Below are 20,958 nucleotides of genomic sequence, written 5' to 3'. Positions count from 1 at the left end.
CTTTTTATAAGACACTGACAGTGATGTCTCTATCTTGTATTTTTTAATTGAGACATCTGAACTTGGGTAATGAGGTAAAGTGGATTGTTTTATTTCTGGACTGTCTTTGCTTCTTTTTTGTACAGATGCTTTGGGTTACTGATGCAGAAGAGCTCATTTTATAGTCTCTAGCTAACAGGAAGCCTTACTGCTATTTTTACATCGCTGGATGACCAGGAATGATGTGCTGTTCTCATTATTATTCCTTCATGTCCGTCCTGCTTCCTCAGTAGGGAATATACCCTTGATCCTGCCTCTGACGTACGCGACCTCGTGTTGCATACAGAGTAATGCATGACCTGTGTACGAGACCTGAGCCTCCCCAGAATGGTTCTCCTACATCAGACACAGGTCTAGTGATGAGTAATGGTGAACCCGAGTCTCCAGCAGGGCCCGGGCATCCGGACAGAGAAAATCCACCTGAAAGATTGCAGGCTGCGAATGTGACAAACTTAGGATCTTACACGACGGTGCCAGCCATGCTGCTTGGAAAACGTCATCATTCTCTATATGAGGGTCTTAATGGATGTGAAGCAAGAGATGCGGGAAAGGTACGACTCAGTGTTTCATTGTAAAGTATTTTTGTTGTGTCCAGCTTTCTTTTTGGATGGATTTGCCGAGAACTGACGAATTCTAAGCCTGAGATTTCTTTAACACTATTTCTGCCATTTTTATGCTGCGTGCACACCGCCAGCGACTTTGTTGCTGTGTGTGGCCCGTCTCTTTCAATGAGGTCATTAGTAGGCGGGTCATTCTACAGAAAAACTCGGGTGATGGAAATCTGCTTAAATGAACTTCTTTCAAAACACCCAAAACTTCTATAATAGCATTAAATAAAGGGAACAGAGAATGAAAAAACATTTTTACCTTGTCTTTGTAGAATAATGGTAGTCTACCCGCATTCACGAACATACAAAAAGTGCTAAACATCTAAGTCTCATAGAAATTCCTCTTTTAGAAATGTCAGCCAGAAAACGGCCCAATCTGAAAAACTGATGCTTATGACATCACAGGCATTTATACTGCCCCTCCACTTTAAAATAATTGGCTACATTTTTTGACTGGCAGCAAAGTCAGCCAATCAGTAATGAGATTGCAAGTTAAGCCAGTAGGGGGAGCCAAATAGGTGCAAAACCACTTGTTTAAAATCCCCCACCCTAATAGAGCTATCTGGGAGAGGTTTTTAGGAAGCTTCTAAGGCATTACAGACCCAAACAAAAATGTTTTTGTCTACATGTCACATCACAGAACAAGGATAAATACTCCGTTCAATCATTCTATGTCACCTTTAACTTGTCAAATCTATGAATCTGCAAAACGGGGAGGTTAATCTATGTTTAATTTTTAATACATTTTAATGAAGAATCCATGACGTTGTATCTTCAATACCGGACAAAATGAGAATATAATAATAGATAATGAATATGCTAAAACTTATTAACTTGAAAATGTTTTCATCTTGTTTTGTTTGTATGCTTTTATGTTGGTCAGTTAAAGGAATAGTGCTTAGGAAGTACTCATTAGAGAAGACGGTAACACCAATGACGGTAACAATAATGACAATTTACAGAAAAAAACTAACATTTTAACAAAATGGCTGCCATTAGCCATGTGCCATGTGCCATTTCATCAGAGATGTAACAATCACATACTTATTCAGTATAATGTATTTTTATGTAAAGATCTTAACACTCCCAGCTATAAAAAAGTGTAACACTAATGACATCCAAAAAATCTTATATCAAAATTCTTAGATATATCATGATATTTTAGACAAATAAGGTAAGACATCTCACAAACCTTTTGCCTTCCTCCACTGCACTTCTTCCACTGACTTCTTGCTCCAAGAAAAACTTCAAAGAGCTGATACATTGTTTCAAAATAAAGGTGCTTTGGGTAGGGTAACATCAATGACATAAATTTGGGGGACAAAAATGTATTTGATATTATTTATTTTAATAGTGTATTTTTACCATTTCAGTGTTGTAGTAAATTCATACATGGTTAAAGGTAAATGTAAATTAGATTTGTAAAAAAAAAACATGGTTTTAAATAAGAAGTACACAGTTCAACTTCCATGTATGATCAAAGGGACAGGGCAATTTTCAGGACCAGAAATTTAAAAAAAAGTTTAAAAAAGGAAAAAAAGAAAATTACATAAATAAACTCTCTCATCATGTTAAGGTCGGACAGTCTATACTTATTAAATATATATCATTATGGGATTATTGGGTCAAATTAAATGATTAAGGGGTCTGCAAAAGCAAGGGACAAGGATTTCCACCTTTTTTGTAGAATGACCCAGGCGTTCCTAATTCTGATTGTCCTAGTAACAATTATAAGCAATAGGGGTCGACCCGTATGTGTTTTTTGGGGTCGATACCGATTATTACAGATCAAGTAGACCGATAACCGATATTTTTAACCAATATGTACGGTATGTCTGCTGTAAAAAATGCAATTAATGTCAAAATTAAGGATAAGGGCTCTGACAAAAACTTTCTTTGGCTGTGTCCCGTGTGTGCGTGTGTATTGGCTGTGAACACACTGAATGAAGACCGTCTTTTGAGAGCGCCTGAGCACTTTACACTTTACAATTGTTTGTATTTTTGAATTGGCATGACTTAAAATGATGTGCAAGTGCCAATTCTGTCAACTGTCTGAAATGTGTGCTAAAGTTCTGGCTGTATCAGTACAAAGTAGCGCATTTAAAAATGAATTTACTTCATCGGTTTTGATACTGATAACAATTAAGATGCTTAATATCAGTGCCAATAATCGGGCCAAGATGATAATGGGTCGACCCCTAATAAACAAATGAGTAAGTGTATACTCCGTACTGACAAGATACGGTTGACCTGAACTCCCTCATTGGTTGTCGCAAAAGTTGCTCCTCATTTGCAAAAAGTTGAACTTTTTATAACTTAGTCACACAGCTGGGCACGCACACTTTCTGTGGCCAATGGTCACTGTCATTCGTGTTGCCGGAAGTCTCCAAGCTTTCATTGAAATGAACGAGATTGCATTGCTCTGCCGTTGCTAAAGCACACAGCTTTAGTCTTATACGGTACAGATGGTTGTAATGCATCTGATGTGACGTCCACTTAATTTCACATGGAGTTATCTTGTGTTAACTTGTTTAACCTTGTTTTTCAGATTTTATGATTTCATGCTGTATTACTGTAAGTTCTGGGTTAGGTTTTAGTTAATTTTGTGTAATGTCGTCCTGTAAATCTGCTCTGGTCGAATTTTAAAGGGGTGGCTTAATGGTATTTCAAGCATTCTGACTTATTAACACAGTTATAAAGTTGTTTCCTCATGCTAAACGTAGGCAAAGTGTCAATAAAGCAGTTGGGCGTATTTCTGTGCCGAATGCAGGGTTCGTACAAGTTTTGGAAAGTTTTTTTTCGATTACAGGTCCAGCTGATGTTTCAGGGGTTTCTATACTTATCACTTCTTTATATGGGCACTTCCCCTGGAAAACCCCGCCCACCCGTCAATCAGAGGGAGACGCTAGAATTTACAAACATCACATCACGCGACACAGCTTTGTTTAATTTCAAAACTCAACAATGGCACGAAAGATGAAGCGTGTTTTTGGATGTAAGGAGAAGAAGAAGTTGCTTGCGGTACGGCGGTGCATATTATATAAATGACACAAACATAATAAGTGAATAATAAGTTAAACAGTGTTGTATAGTGTTGAATGACTCGTACTCGCTCCTCCCGCGGTAGTAACTCCTCCTTCATTTTTTCATACGTTATAGGAAAGATACGGTAAAGCTAATCTTTCTTTTATAAATCTGATTAAACTAAAGACTCTTCGGAGATATAAAGGATGTAATACTACTCTATAGGTACTCCAGATTAACATCAGAAATGCAGAAACCGCGTGTGTTACGTGAGCTTTAAAACACGTTATGAAATAATGCTCTCCTAATATCTCCAGGTCATCTTTTTCATCGTTTTTCACCTCAGATACTAAAAACACAGGGTGTGAATGATTCTGACACAGTACAAAGCTTAAATATTGAGGCATGTATAACAATTTTACAGATCACATACAACTTGCTGTAACATTCTAGCATTGCTTTATTTTTCTACCGTGCACCTCCAGCGTTTGCTCTTCATCCAATGATTTACAGTTGTGTGTCAGACTTTAAGGTTTGATCGAATCAGGACACCAGAAATCAATCATGCGAATTGAAGATAGTAAAATGTTTTTTCCTTGTGGCTGGTATGATGTCTGTGATGCTAAATTCAGACGCAGTGAATGACCTCAACCCACATTCACTGCTTTAATGTGGGACAGTGTAGATTCACATTGAGAATCAATAGTAACTGCAGATTCACTTATTTCTGTTCCTGACCTCACTGATTGCACTCGAAGGTGTAAAGGCGGAGCTTGGGTGATTGACGGTTAATAAATCACTGTTGGCATGATGTCATTTCCTGTGGCTTCTGAGCATGTGGCTTGATAAAAAACGTTCATGTTGTCGGAGCTGATGGTGTGGTGGGCAGTGCCACAACATTTGGTGCATATGTACTTTTGGGTGACCCGATTCGATTCCCGGCTTGAGGTTCTTTGCCGATCCTGTCTATCATTAAATGCAAAAATGGCCCAAAAATGTGTAGTTGAGTGCCTATAAGCACAGACTGTACGATTTCTGTCATCTTATAAGATCGTGACAGATCGCACCGTGTGATCTAAAAAACTTGGGAAGGACATGTATGTTGAGTGCAGACTCTACAATGATGACATTTATTGTTTGTAGACCATGAAGAAACTTCATCAATATATATCAGCAAGATGAATTGCGGATGCCACTTTTGCTCAAGGAGCTTGCATGTAGTTTACATAACTATAAACCTTGCCAGTATTTACAGTAATACTAAATTTATTTATCATGACTATTGCAAATTTAAGCTCAACAGTGTCTTTCCATAGAGTTTACGCAGTAAAATGTATTTAACGTTTTGCAAAATGTCACGTTGATCAAAACTTCGTTTCATGGTGCATTTTCATTGGCTACTCAGTAGGTGTAGGATCATAGTAAAGATCTCTCCCAGAATCTATGAGGAGGTACCACTGTTTAAAATTTATGGATGATATTGAACACAAATACAAATGAGATCACATAAATGAACTCCAGATGCTTGCGTCATGTTATTCAAGTCATGTATATGAAATATTTATGTCTTTTTTAATCCTATGTGAATATTATTATTAAAAAGTAAAGCATTGATGGTAAGTAAGTGATCAAAGATATTTAATATTCCTTTCAAGGTATTCAAGTATAGAGTCAGAAAAACAGGAATAAGGGATATTGGACATGGATGAATTGCGCTGTTAAGGGAGGGTGGAGGGCGAGCGCTGGTAAAAGTGCTCCCATGGGAAACTAGAAGAGCGATGGATGAATAGAAAGATGGATTTTGGCTCATGCATGATTGAATTGGCGGTAGGCGTGTGGGATATATCGCCCGTCCCAGTGCTCGTGACTTCCCTTTTAAATCAAAAACATCCCATCCAGCGCTGTGGGGGGCAGACGGAGTTCAGACACCGTCTGATATTTAAATGGCCTTACAGAGGACGTCCAAAATATCTGAAGGACAACGCGACTCGCATGTTTTGGTGTTACACCCTGGTGCTGTCTCTGTATATACAGACCATGATACAAACCTGACTGAGTTGATGCTGTGTTACAAATGTTACAAAGCAGCTGTACAGATAATATTTTTGTATATATATATATATATATATATATATGTCAGCAGCTGGCGTTTGTTTTCAATGGCGCCGAGAGTTTTCATCTTTGGGTAAAAAGCTCAGCTCGTCAATTTCATTCTTACTCACCCAGCCAATCACATTAGAGGAAGGCGGGATTAACATCACAACAACCAACTGGCGCATCGTTCAATGACTTATAAACAAAGCAGAAGTATAAGCAACCAAAGCGCTCAGCTGAAAAAAAGCTGTCAGTCGGCATCTGCCTGCCGTTTCCAGCCGCATTTAAAAGCTTTGGTGTGCACGCCCCCTAAAGATGCCTTTTTACTTTCAGGTCAGGAGTAAATGAAAAGAGCATTAACATAAGTCATGTTTGATCTTCTGAATGCCGCGTGAATAGACTAAATTATGGGTCTTCAAAGTTTTGAATGGTTCTGGCAGACTGTGAATAAATTCTCATGTTGTAGTAAAACAGGCTTCTGGTGGTTTTAGAAGAAGCTTTGAAGTGTATTAAAAGAATTTAAGGGGGTTTAATAGGCTTATAATCTTTGATATAATGATTCAGACCATGTGAACAAATCTCACACACACTGGCAGACTCTCATAAAGCTGATGAAAAGTGCTGTTTTTATTAGACATTATAATAAAGATCTGATCTGCTCTTCTGAGGCTGCAGGTTCTGATGCGACTGCAGCTCTGTGAGGAGCCGCATTGACCCACATTTCTCTGCATTACAATCACCAGAAAACTGGAGCGTGGATGTTTTACAGCTCTGCTTTCATCCAGGTGTTTGCGCGCTTGTGTGTGTGGTATTTTTAGCTTCTTTTGTTTTGCTATACTGTCAATCAAACTGCATAATGTTATGGATCTGCAACCTGGCAGTAAGTTGTGTCAATCAAAGCTGAGTGGGTTCAGAAACACCCACCAGTTTCCCCTCGATCTCACCTCTGGAACCCCCTTAAAGGGGCTTTTTGGGATCTGTCAGATCAGATCTGAGCGCTACTCAGAGGCCCACCAGCCGACTCTCTGATGTGCTTTGAGCGAAATATTTGTCCATTTATATCTGACTCCTGACCAATCAAATGTATCCTCTTCCCATGTGGGAACACACTGGATGACACTTGACAGAAAATTTCCATAAGCTTGATGCCGACTCCAAACATTTCCCATAATGCTTTAAAACCCCACGGAGCACAACAAAGAGAATTCTGATGAATCAGGCTCGATCTCGTGAGAAATGTCTGACACATTTATCTTTGAATCAAAAGAAAGATAAAGCAGTAAGAAGTTATATTGTCAAAATTACGTCTATTTTAATGGGGTATATGCCGATATATGTGCATTAATCAAACGTTTACTAAAAACATGCAAACCACTCGCTTTTTAGTACTCGCTTTGAACTTAAAAGTGTTAAAACGGTTATTAAAGTAACAAGTTTATTTGTCATGACAACAAAAACTTTATAATCAGATATTATGCTTGGCTTGAAAAAATATTTTTCTTGAAATATTTAAAGTCAAATGTAGGGTTGTCCATGGTTAACCGATTAACCGATTAACCGTTAAAAATTGTTTAACCGAGTGAAACATTTTGCTCGGTTAAATGGCATCAATGGCGTGCATTGAATTGAAATACATTTTTGCACCACCAGAGACCGCCAAAGCGCTCCCAGACATTTGTAATGTCCACAAGTAGTAGCAGTTTTCTAATATGAAGCGGGCAAAGAAAAGCACAGCGTGGGAGCACTTTAAAATCGAGAATGACAGGGCAAAATGCAAGTATTGCAATGCAGTGCTTATATACTTCATGTACAACCTAGGGTTGCTGCGGTGACAGAATTTTCCCACCGGTTAATGCATGCAGACATGCGCATTTTACTTTCACTTTTGAATTACGCAATTGTTTAAATGCAGCGCTTGCGTAAGCTGCATTAAATCGCGTATGAATTTGCATGCTTATGAATAAACATCTGGTTTAATTAAGTGCTTGAGTCAACGTGCGCAGGTAATTTTCGCAGAACTCGTCAAAGCAGTGCAACCGGCTACTCCTCCATAAAGCGCTGCTTGAATGATGGGTTTATTATTTTTCTTGATAAAAAAATACAACAAAACTATCTCGCTTATATTAAACATCATATATGTGCATTATAACAAAAACGAGTAAGCATGCGGCTTCTACTATCGTCTGGTCATTCAGCTCGCCTCGCAAACTCTGACAGAAATAAATGAAATCTGACACCTGCTGCTTTGTGACGTGACTCGCGTTCAGCTCCGCTGTGAATTCATGCAGCAGACACATTCAGTTATAAGTGTTTGCTCTCTCTAACGAAGCTAAATGATTTAATTACAAGAAAATATCAAAACGACGGTGAAAGACGGTGTCAGGGTGACCAAGTGATCTAACCGGTGAGAGGCTGAAGCACCGGCAATCACCATTTCACCGACTATCGCGGGAAACCCAGCCAACACCCGGGCATCATACAGAGGTGGCCGCGGAGCCTGCAAGTACCTTCGCCCAGCCTACCATCCCCGCGAACGCAAAAGTCAGTGACATACTGCTGCTCTGTCCTTACCACTGCGTTTTATTTCTATAAATTAATTTTGTTTTAAATGTGGTCCAACCAGTTATTAAAGGTGTTAAAAATTAATAACTACCCCTTTCTCGTGTGTCTGTATCTCTGGGTTGCCTTGCGCATAATATGGTTAACCGAGTATTAACCGCTAAGGGTGTCGGTTAACGGTTAATTAAAAACTTGAAAACGTGCAGCCCTAGTCAAATGTGTTCATTCAGTGAGATTGCTAATGATTTCTTTATCTCACTCATTTTGGGCTTGTGCATGCTCACATTGTGCTGATTCAGTCATATATAACAATTCCAACAATTATCTTTAAATACTTTATATTTGATCTCAATATGTATTTATATGTGTCGTTATATAATTTCCTGCAGCGTCTAATAAAGCAAATCATATAAGAGAGATTGAAACTAATGTAACTCATGTAAAAAAAAAACTTCTGAGCAATAAAATAATGGAATCAGATTTTGAAAGCAAAATCATGAAGATTCTTGTGATTCTCAACCTCTTGTTGTTATTTTATATTTATAGTGCTTTTTTGCAATGTTGCATCGTCTCAAAGCAGCTTAATATGAAAAGAAACCACAGATTATGGGAGAATTATTCTTATTTATACCACAGGGCTGTTGAATGCTGTATTCTGATTGGCTGAGAAATGTTCCATGGCTGTTGATTATTTTTCAGTAAACCACACAAAAGATCAATGTTTGTGGTAACCTTGGTATAAGTGGAATAATTGACTTTGTCCTTTGAATTATTTGAAAATAATGCACACCCGCAGTGTAACAGCACGACGCGGATTACCACATTGAGTGTGCGTTATTTTCTTATAATTAAAATGGCCCGTCGTCAATTATTCCTTACATAGTGTTTATAGAATATATTTATTTTCTCATAAATTAATTATATATTAAATAATATATTATTATCTAAAAACATATGTATAGTGTATACTTTCCTTTGACTATGAGATGTTGTGTCAACTAATCAGGGTTCCCATGGGTCATTGAAATCCTTGAAAGTTGTGAATCTGGGGGATAAAATTCAAGGCTCTGGGAAGTTTTTGAAAATATACATATATAGATACAGGTCATTGAAAGTGCTTGAGTCTATTTTATTCCCTGTGTAGTGTAGGATAATATCATAAATATTCTAGACTTTTTAAGCACACATGCTAAAATGTTCGCTTTAAATATTTATATCTTCTGTATGTAAATGTTGATTCATACCAAAATGCTTTTTGCAAAGTTGTGTTTGACACATGAAAACGTCTCGGGTTACGTATGTAACTGTTGTTCCCTGAGAAGGGAACGAGACGCTGCGTCTCCCTTGATATACTTCCTGCGTCCCTGTAACGCCATCTTTGGCAATATTTCAGATAGCGATATACAGTTGTGTTCAAAATTATTCAACCCCCCAATGCTGTAAATGGTTTTAGGGAATTTAGTGTACATTTATAATTGTATTCAGAATGAAATCCTACAAGGACTTCTTAAAGAACCATATGCAACTAAATTGACATCAATTGGTTTTGTAATATAGTAGTAAATGTTTATTTTGTGAATTCTTCATTGACACAATTATTCAACCCCTTAAAGAACTACCACTCTGAAGAACAGAGGTTCATTGAAGTGTTTTCAATCAGGTATTGAAAACACCTATGGATGTCAGGGAACAGCAATAAAGCCTAATAAGCACCAATTAGGCAGCTTTAAAATGACTGTGATACTCAACTCCTTCTAAACATTTACTGGTGTGGTTACAAACATGGTGAAGTCAAAAGAATGGTCCAGGAAGACAAGAGAAGAGGTGATTAACCTTCACAGGAAGGGCAATGGCTATAAAAAGATTGCAAAGATGTTAAACATACCAAGAGACACCATAGGAAGCATCATTCGCAAATTCAAGGGAAAGGGCACTGTTGAAACGCTTCCTGGTCGTGGCAGAAAACAGATGCTAACTGCGACTGCTGTGCGCTATCTGAAGCGTAGAGTGGAAAAAAGTCCCCGTGTGACTGCTGAGGAACTGAGAAAAGATTTGTCAGATGTGGGTACTGAAGTTTCTGCTCAGACAACACGGCGCACCCTGCGTACTGAAGGCCTCCATGCCAGAACTCCCAGGCGCACCCCCTTGCTGTCTCCAAAGAATAAGAAGAGTCGACTGCAGTATGCCAAAAGTCATGTGGACAAACCACATAAGTTTTGGGATAGTGTTCTGTGGAAAATTAGAACTATTTGGGCCCATGGATCAACGCTATGTTTGGAGGAGGAAAAACAAGGCCTATGAAGAAAAGAACACCTTGCCTACTGTGAAGCATGGTGGGGGGTCAATCATGCTTTGGGGCTGTTTTGCTTCTGCAGGTACAGGGAAACTTCAGCGTGTGCAAGGTACCATGAATTCTCTTCAGTACCAGGAGATATTGGATGAGAATGTGTTGCAGTCCGTCACAAACCTGAGGCTTGGGAGACGTTGGACCTTTCAACAGGACAAGGATCCCAGGCATACCTCCAAATCCACTAGAGCATGGTTGCAGAAAAAAGGCTGGAACATTTTGAAGTGGCCATCGCAGTCACCAGACTTAAATCTGATTGAGAACCTCTGGTGGGACTTAAAGAAAGCAGTTGCAGTGCGCAAGCCTAAGAATGTGACTGAACTGGAGGCTTTTGCCCATGATGAATGGGCGAAGATACCCGTAGATCGCTGCAAGACACTTGTGTCAAGCTATGCTTCACGTTTAAAAGCTGTTTTAACTGTAAAAGGATGTTGTACTAAGTACTAAGATTGAATGTCACTTGGGGGTTGAATAAAACTGATAATGATGTGAGCACAGAAAAGACATTTGTGGTTATTTCATTATAAATGTTATGTTATATTTGTCTGACCTACACATGCCTCTTTGATGTAATTGTAAGCAGAATGACTGAATGATCAAAATCAATGTCAAACCGGCCAAAACAATCAATTTCAGTTGGGGTTGAATAATTTTGAACACAACTGTACTTCCTCACGCGTCACCCTGTCTTTGTCGTTAAGCCTCACCATTGGTTGAATTTGATATACACATTCAGACATACTTACCCATGGAGGTGTCCACAAAGTGTCACCACAGTGACGCAGCGCGAGTTCCCTCAAAAGGGAACTGTAACAATGTATCTTAAAAGGTAACACAAAGTAACCTTGCTCTCACAAAATGTGTCCCCACATTAAGTCCTTGAATTTGAGGGTATTGGACCTGGAAAGTCCTTGAAAGGTCATTGAATTTGAAATTAACTAAGGTGTGGGAACCCTGATTAATATAAAAAATGAAAGGTGTCATATTAAACTAGACTGTCTTACATGGAAATGGTCCTTAAAAGAGAAATGTTTGTAATGCGCGCACACACACACACACACACACACACACACACACACACACACACACACACACACACACACACACACACACACACACACACACACACACACACACATTATACAGTATTTAAGCTCTTCTCATTAATGAAAGATTCACAGCTTTATTCTTTTCAGAAGAGATCAAAGAGTTTGCCACATTATTTATTTATTTATTTACACATCGCCTCAGAATGCACTGTATGCATATTAAAGACGCCTCACAGTGTTGTGTTTGTGTTGATCTCTTTCTCTCGTAGAAGACAATCTGGGTGTTTGAAATGCCAGGCGTGATGCTTTGAAAACACTTTGACTGACTTTCTGGTAGTGCTGCACAATTAATCGCATCGCAATCGCGATGTCAACCTGTGCAATTATATGACAGCAAAATGTTGCAATTATATAAAAAAAATAAATGCGTGGACTTGTTGACACAAACGTTCTGATAACAATTTGATGATTTTCCTTGATGTTTAAAAAAAAGAAAGAAAAACGAACAAAAAAGGCAGTGCACGTGTGGCATGCACGTGTGTGTGGTGTGCGTTGTCACTTATACCAGAGCGAAGATGGATGCAGAGGAGGTTGACAGTGATCTGGTAGCTAAAAAAACCTCTATGTCTGTTGTATGGCGGTATTTTGGATTTAGGTTTACTGACACTGAGCAGTTGCTACATCACGTGGCAATACGAAAACATTTCTAGTTTTACAAATACATATTTTAGCTAAACTTTGTGTGGATTTTCCTTAAAACCCATCAAGTTGACTCATGATACCATTCCGTATAATCGCACATCGCAATATTAGCATCAATAACCGCAATGGGAAAAATTACCCAAATCGTGCAGCCCTACTTTCTGGAAACATCCACGTTTCGCGCTCTCTCGATGATTCATCCATCTCTGTTTTCACAGCATGCAGTTACTTACAAAAACTGATCAAATAAAAATACTTCAGAGTAGGCCTACTTTATGTCACTATACTATGTGTACTTTATAGACGGTTTCATCGGGCGCACGTGCGGTGACGTGATAAGCATCTGGTCTGAACTTTACTTACCATTTCTGTTTGTTTAATGGTCTGACTAGTTGCTGAAACTGAATTCTTAAACAAATACTTCGTCGAAAATAACAAATGTTTTGGGTTCCTATGTAATCTACGTGTTGTTTGTTTTGCTTGTTATATAAATAAAATTCTTTAAAAGGACTTTGTTGTTATTTATTCTTCGCAGAGTTTACCGCAAGTTACGTAATGACCACGAAAGCCGCTTGATTATGTTGTTACTGCTGAAAGCGGCTATATTGCGTTTTCTTAAAATCTGTATCGTGACCACAGAACCAAACTGAGTTTGTTTGTTAGAAGATATAAATTTAGTCAATTTGTTGCTCCAGATAATTGAACCTACGACCTTTAACTTTACCAATTGAACAACAAAAATGCACAATTTTAATCAACAGAAAAGAGCAAAGTAGAGGAGAATGATTGGAAAAAAGGAGGCATTTTTAGGAATGATTCACCAATGAATCATGCTGTGAACATTTATGTTCCCTTTAATGTGGAGGCAGTGAATGTGAAATAATATCTGTAACACACACACACACACACACACACACACACACACACACACAGACTTCATCTCTTTGAAGTTCAGTTGTCAGATGATCTCATGGGAGTCATGCCACACTGCTTCTGAATGTGGATCATCTCTTGTGTCTTTGTCAGGTTTATCCCGCAGTCCAGACCATCAGAGGATGTGTGTGTATTTAAAGGGTGTGTGTGTGTGTGTGTGTGTGTGTGTGTGTGTGTGTGTGCGTGCGCCTGTGTATTTGTGTTTTAATGGGTCATGAAGAATCACCTTAGATCGGATGTACTTTAGCAACACAAAAACTGATGATGTCACGAAGAGAAACCATATCTCACAACACTGTAAAATTTCAACCTGATATTCAGGTTGTATTTTAGGACTAAAGCTTGTTAGAAACTCTCTCAGCAATTGTGTTTTGTATAGTATGCCACAATGAGAAGTTTGTTCTTAAAGCGACCACTTAAATGTTTATAGTAGTGAATTTGATGCCAAATGGTATTAAGTATAAGTGTGCAGCTTGCTGTTTTCTTATAGCACTTATTTTTATTCTGTGTTGTTGTTTTCAGATCTTGATGTGTTATGAATCTGTGTAAGGGTTTGTGTGTTGTCCTGGGGTTTAAGGAGAAGGTGACAGATCACCTGATCTCCTGGGTTTGTCACTTTCATTTGCTTTGTTCTTGACCTTACGTGACCCAATAATGTTCTGACATGTGAAGAGAAGACCCTGAACAATTGTTCAGATAAGCTATGAGATGTGGAGATGAGTTAAATTGGGAAAGCTAGCAGCATCCTCAGAAAAATGTGTTATGCTCCAGACCATCCCATCATCATTCATTCCTGATCAGATGCAGTGTCTCGCAGAAATATGTAATGCATGAATATGTCGAAAATAGCGTATTAACATAATGTGCATGCTATTTTTTGCTGCATACAGTATTTCAAGTGTCTTTTCATGAAACAACAGAGAAACAATTTTATTGTTTTACATTTTTATCAGCGTAAGCGTACTGCTTATACACTGCAAAAAATGATTTTCAAGAAAAAATGTCTTAGTATTTTTGTCTTATTTTCAGTAAAAATATCTAAAAATTCTTAAATTAAGATGCTTTTTCTCGATGAGCAAAATCACCTAGGAAAATAAGTCTACATTTTAGACCAGAAATATAAAATTTAGCAAATTTGTGCTTAAAACAAGCAAAAAAAATCTGCCAATGAAATAAGAAAAATTTCTTGAATTAAGTGTTTACGAAAAAAGTACACTTATTTCAAGAAAATTTTCTTATTCCATTTTTTTTTTGTCTAAAAACTAGACTTATTTTCTTAGGTCATTTTGCTCATCAAGACAATACATCTTAATTTAAGAATTTTTACATATTTTTTTACTGAAAACAAGACAAAAATCCTAAGAAAGTAACTTTTTGCAGTGGGGCTGTTATGTATTTTGCACTGCAAAAAAAATGACTTTCTTACTTAGTATTTTGTCTTGTTTTCAGTAGAAATATAAAATTCTTAAATAAAGAAGTCATTTTGCTCATCAAGAGAAAGTATAAGCAAAATATGTCTAGTTTATAGAAAAAAATATACAATTTAAGTAAATTTAAACTGAAAAGAAGCAAAAATATCTGCCAATGAGGTGAGGAAAAAAATCTAAAAATAGGTTTTCCTTTTTCTTAAACACTTAATTTAAGCACAATTTTCTCACCCCATTGGGAGATAATTTTGCTTGTTTTAAGCACAAATTCACTTAACTTATATTATTATATATTATTTGTCTAAAAACTAGACTTATTTTCTTAGGTCATTTTGCTCATCAAGAAAAAGCATCCTTATTTAAGAATTTTTAGATATTTCTACTGAAAACAAGACAAAAATACTAAGTAAAAAAGTCATTTTTGCTGTGTGCACAGTAAACCGAACACTTGTCTGTATGTGTAATACAGTCGGGTAACATCAACAGCTGGATACCTTTGGCCACCCGTGACTAATAAAAGTTCATTATGAGGAGAAAAGCTGCTTATATTAATCTAGTTTTTAATGGCTACATCGAGAATAGGTGTTAATAAGTTGTTACCAGTGTAGATAATAACCGAAAACAGATCCAATAAGCTTGTTGTAGACTCATCATGGGTAATATGTTGCATGTGTCTGCTGGCTGTCACTGTGTCTGCGCAGACGCTGATGATTAATTAGAGGTGTGGATTTGTGCGGGCCGCTGAGGAAGATTAAGTTGTCAAATGTTATGTTTAATAGTGCGGTGTTGGTCGAAACATTCAACGCAATCTCATGGCGATTCATATGCATTTTATGAGGTGGCTAGTTCATATTACTGTAAATGACCACTTTTGTACGATTGGCTTTTGCTCATGTGACATCAGGGTTAGGGGCGGGATTTCATTATTGTTTTATTTAAATAATCGTTCGTTTTTGTATGATTACTGACAAATTCCTGTGAGATCAGGCTGAAAAACCTGGTTATATGAACAGATTTTTTCATTTCATAGTTCTTGTGAAACTCTTTTATAATGGCTGAATTACCTTCCCATACAGCCATCTTTACATATATTAATACAGATAGCTCCTTATAGCTTTCGTATTAAATGCTCTAAAACTAGGATGATCCAATAATCTAAAGGGTGTGAATTTGTGGTGCTTTTTATACAGGCCAACCTGTCAACTTTTTTTCTTGAACGTTAGGGGAGCTGCTTTGCATTAGGATTCTGCCAGTGTTTTATAGACAAAGGTTGTTAAAGTAATTCCAAAAACTTTGTCTCTCTCCCTCAAATTTGGTCCATTTATGGCTAATTGAATTCCTCAGCAGTTCATACAGACCACTGGGACTCCCATAATGCATCAGTATTCTGTAAAGATAGTACATAGAGACACATCTGTGCTGAGGTCATCAACGTCCCTTTGTGACATACAGTTGACATTTACTTTCAACGGACAAGGAGATCAGTGATTACATAACGGCTACCATAGTTGAAACACGCATTTGGAAAGGGGAGGAGCTAGTAAGCACTGTTCGTTTGAATGGAAAATACAATTCCACCACTAGATGGGGGTAGATCCTACTGAATGCCCCTTTAACATGAACTCTATTTTTTTAAGGGTAATTCAGTGCAGGAAGTACAGTGGAAGTCCTTATATGGGCACTTTAAGCAAAATAGCGCACACACAAGAGCTGACATGAAATCAACGTCATCAAAGAAGTGTGTTGTTGTTTTTGAGGGAAATTTAAGCTTATTTAGCAGGGATGCACCGAAATGAAAATTCTTGGCCGAAACCGAAAAAGAGGAAACCAAGGCCGAAACACCGAAATAAATTATTATGCCAATTATTAGTACAAATGAATTTATGGCCATCACTGTGTACTAACTTTACTTGGGGTGTGTGACGGATCACAAAACTCACGGTTCGGATCACATTACAGTTTTTGAGGCATGGATCAGATTATTTTTTAGATCAGCAAAAAGGGGGTGGGGAAAATCTAATAACAAATAAAGAAATTGCAAACATTTATAAAAAAGAACAAAGTTGCACATTAATAAGGGCTAACATTAGCATTAGGTACGGAAATCAAATTAAATGAGTCATAACATTGTCTTTATTGTATAAATTAAATATATTATTATTTTTAGAGCTACAGAAGTGATTTTCTCTTTGTCTTGGGTTGTTTGATTACCATTAATGACACAGACTTAAGTAGGTTAATTCAGGTTACTGTCTCTTTAAGACCAAATAAGCACAGACTGGTTTCTGACTGTAATCTATACGTAAGGAATAATTGACGACGGGCCATTGAATTATAAGAAAATAATGCACACCCTTCGCGGAGTGCCGTTACACCGCGGGTGTGCATTATTTTCAAATAATTCAAAGGACCGGAGTCAATTATTCCTTTTATACCTCGGTTATTTTTTTAGACATTTGACAAGTTAGGTGTGCGGTTATCTGAAATTAATGCATACCCATGGAACATTTCTCAGCCAATCAGAATACAGCATTCAACAGACCCGTGGTATAAATACACTTAAGACATAAACAAATGTTTTTATTAGAAAAAGAATACTCTGGAGATAAGTTTGTACCTCTGTGCGTACAGACAACTGCCCACTTTTGCGCCTTTTGCGGTTAAATACATCCACACCGCATACATGTTGATTCAGACAAGCACGTGCAGGTCGCGGTTTCTGTTTGCATCATCGCAACATTTCGGCCGTATTGTTTCGGTGATAAATGTCTTTTGGACGAATTTTCGGTGCCCAATTATTCAGTGCACCCCTATTGTTTAGTTTCCCAATGAACCTAGCATTATGGAAACAATGGATATAGTTTGTTTAACCAGGGTAGCAGGGAAGTTTTTTTTTTTAATTAACGCTGGATTATGTAGAAATGAGGAGGTCATGAGTCACAGGCGGTAAGTAAAACTGCATCAAATGTCTGCGTTTTGTTGGCAATCACCACGTAAGTGCATATAATGTAAACGACACGAACATTTAGTGAATCATAAGTCATCCAGAGATAGTGGGATAATGTTTTATGTGCGTTGCTTGCTCGTGACTCGCTCCTCCCGCGGTATGTCTCCAGGTAAGATAGGTAAAGCTGATCTGTCTTTTATAAATCTCATAAAACTAAAGACTCTTCAGAGATATGAAGGATGTAAAACTACTCTATAAGTACTCAAGATTAACATGAGATGAGCAGAAACACGTGTGTTATGGGAGCTTTAAGTTTACTGCATGTCTAATTGATGAGTTTATGTTTCAATGATGTATGTAAGATCTTACCTCACTGGTGTGTTTAATTGATTGAATCACAGTAATTTGGTCCTCAAAGACTTCGAGAGGTTGATCAGAAACACACATCATCTTTACATTTCTGTGTATCTGACAGCGTTTGAAGGATGATGGCGGCGTTACTGGCAGACGTTCAGTTTGACGGTGATGAACGACTCGTGTGGGTTTTAATGACTCTGTAGGCGTCAGGGCTGAGGTCAGCTGAATCAGAGAACTGATGGATTTTGGGAAATGACAGTTTCATGTGTTAATGAAGCTATTTGTGTGATTTAGTTTGTTATGGATCAGTTGGGGTCGTCTTAATGATCTAAATGCACCGTATGTGTCTCTTAACATATTGAGATCTCATCTGTCTGTGTCAACCTAATAAATTGATCGCAGTTTCTAATACTCACTGAAAATATTGTTACAACAATGCGGCATTTTTTATTTTATATTTTATGTTTATTTAAAGAAGATCATTTTTCTGTAAGGCATTAAGCTAAAACTGGGTGGCAACTTAAAGGGGACAGAGAATGAAAAACCATTTTTACCTTGTCTTTGTAGAATAATGGTAGTCTACCTGCATTCACAAACATACAAAAAGTGCTAAACATGCTAAACATCTCAGTCTCATAGAAATTCCTCTTTTAGAAATGTCAGCCAGAAAACAGCCCAATTTGAAAAACTGATGCTTATGACATCACAGGCATCTTACTGCCCCTCCACTTTAAAATAATTGGCTACATTTTTTGAGTGGCAGCAAAGTCAGCCAATCAGTAATGAGATTGCCAGTAGGGGGAGCCAAATAGGTGCAAAACCACTTGTTTAAAATCCCCCACCCTAATAGAGCTATCTGAGAGAGGTTTTTAGGAAGCTTCTAAGGCACATCACAGAACAAGGATAAATACTCCGTTCAACCATTCTATGTCACCTTTAAACAAAACGCTGACGGGGAAAGAGTTTAGCATGCTTCCACGCATATTTGATCATCACTTCAACAGTTGCACGATATAAATGGTAACGTTAATGTAAATTAGATTAATGTTGATTTATACAAATAAACACCACAGTCTTAAATCATATTTTCATCCTGTCTTTGCTGCGTCTATGTTGGTTGGGAACTACGCTCTGTTGTAGCCACACTTGATTCTGAGGAACTTTTGATGGTCTTCAAACTTATTTTCTTGGGTCATTTGCTCATCAAGAAAAAGCATCCTAATTTAAGAATTTTTAGATATTTTTACCAAAAACAAGACAAAAATACATTTTACAAGAACATTTTTTCTTGAAAATCATTTTTTGCAGTGTAAAACAATTTCTGATTTATATTAACACGGCTACCGATGGGGACCAGAATTGAAAATCACTTCTGTCCATCCACACATCAGACTGTGTGTTTGTGTGTCAGAGGAGATGCTGTACAATACATCTGAGGCTTTCTGAGGTTTATCTTCTTCTGTATGAACCATCATCATGACTGCCTGAGGGGAGACGACAGAGAAATGTTGTGTGTGTTTGTGTCAGGGACAGAATGAGAGGCTTCTGACACTGCAAATGTGCTGTAAATGATGAGCTGAAATGACATTGGATAAGACGTCTTTGTTAGGATTGCTGAGGTCTGCTTGCCTAAACACACACACACACACACACACACACACATTGCCTCACGAGGGGACACAGGCAGCACTTCAGGGTCTCTCTTTATGACTTATAGATGAGTGTTGGGCGAGTGAGGTTTATTATCACCCCCAGTGCAACTGTAACCTCTACTTCAATACTGCAGGGGTTTCATTTCGTTTTATAACTGGTGAGCTGCCTACAACATTTTTATAGCATCATACTTTTGCCATTTTATTGGTGTGTGGGTGTGTGTGCATGTGCGTGGTTTCCGTGTGCAGGTGTGTGTATGTGTGGTTTACATGTGGTGTGCATGAGTGCGTGTGCATGTTTGCGTGTGTGTATGTGTGGTGTGCGTGCGCTAATGCATGTTTGCATTTGTGTATGTGTGGTTTACGTGTGCATGTATGTGTATGTGTGTGTTTGTGGTGTTGGGGATTCTTCAGTAGCCTCCTGATCAAGTGCTGAAAAACACAATAAATGTAACATGTTTTACATTGACATTCAGTGTGACACACATTGAATAGTGTTAATAGGATAGTACAGACAGTATACATGAGCTTGTGTTGTGTGGATGTAGGTCACTGGAATCCTGATGTTATATCAGGACAACTTTAAACATTCACCAGCATGAGAAACACAGAAGACCTTTAACAGATGTACAGCAGCTCTGAACATCAATCCTGTTACTGAGACAGACACACAAGAGAGCAAATAAAGAGAGATACTGAGCAGAGATCAGATGAATAGGACTGAATATGAATGCAGGCATTCTAGGTTGCATGCACTGATTTTATGCTAAACTGGTCATAAAATGAGTTTCATATTAGTGTATACTTTCAATATTAGATCATTTCAATATTCACATGACCTTCCTACATTAATTGTGGCCAGTTAAATTTTTTTTGATCCTTTGCCTCCATCTACGCTGCCAAGAGAGAGCTACATTGCATCTATATATAACATGCAGTAAGTTGGTACGATCATTGTTTAGATGTTAAGGTGGAAGTGCAGTCATTATCTATTTGTCAAGTATTTTTGATAGAGATGAGTTTTTAGTTGAATGTTGCAAGAGATGTGGCTGACTGGACTCCTATAAGAAGATCATTCCACCAGCTGGGAGTAGTGAAGGAAAGGAGCGGGAACGTGAAGCCCTTTTGTGAAGGTATTACAAGGCACCGCTTATCCAACAGATAACAGGACATTTTTAAAATCAAGATATGTTTACTGGGCTTTCCCTCTTAAATTCAAT

General features: G+C 37.8%; 1 protein-coding gene across 12 annotated transcripts in view; it reads left to right on the top strand.

Moving 5' to 3' along the window:
- Window positions 1-20,958, top strand: part of tspoap1 (TSPO associated protein 1) — a 91,302-nt gene that overhangs the window by 15,860 nt on the left and 54,484 nt on the right. The window contains exon 2 of one of the 12 annotated variants that reach the window (XM_073860944.1): window positions 126-590. The exons of the other annotated variants lie outside the window; for them this stretch is intronic. Coding sequence (XP_073717045.1) covers window positions 330-590 — 261 coding nt within the window. The 5' untranslated portion in view covers window positions 126-329. The remainder of the gene's footprint in view (window positions 1-125; window positions 591-20,958) is intronic. 12 annotated transcript variants of the gene reach the window in all.

This window comes from Misgurnus anguillicaudatus, chromosome 22 (genome assembly GCF_027580225.2).
Source record: "Misgurnus anguillicaudatus chromosome 22, ASM2758022v2, whole genome shotgun sequence".
Lineage (NCBI taxonomy): Eukaryota > Metazoa > Chordata > Actinopteri > Cypriniformes > Cobitidae > Misgurnus > Misgurnus anguillicaudatus.
The sequence above is the reverse complement of the archived record's forward strand: the minus strand, read 5'-3'. Positions and strand labels throughout refer to the sequence as shown.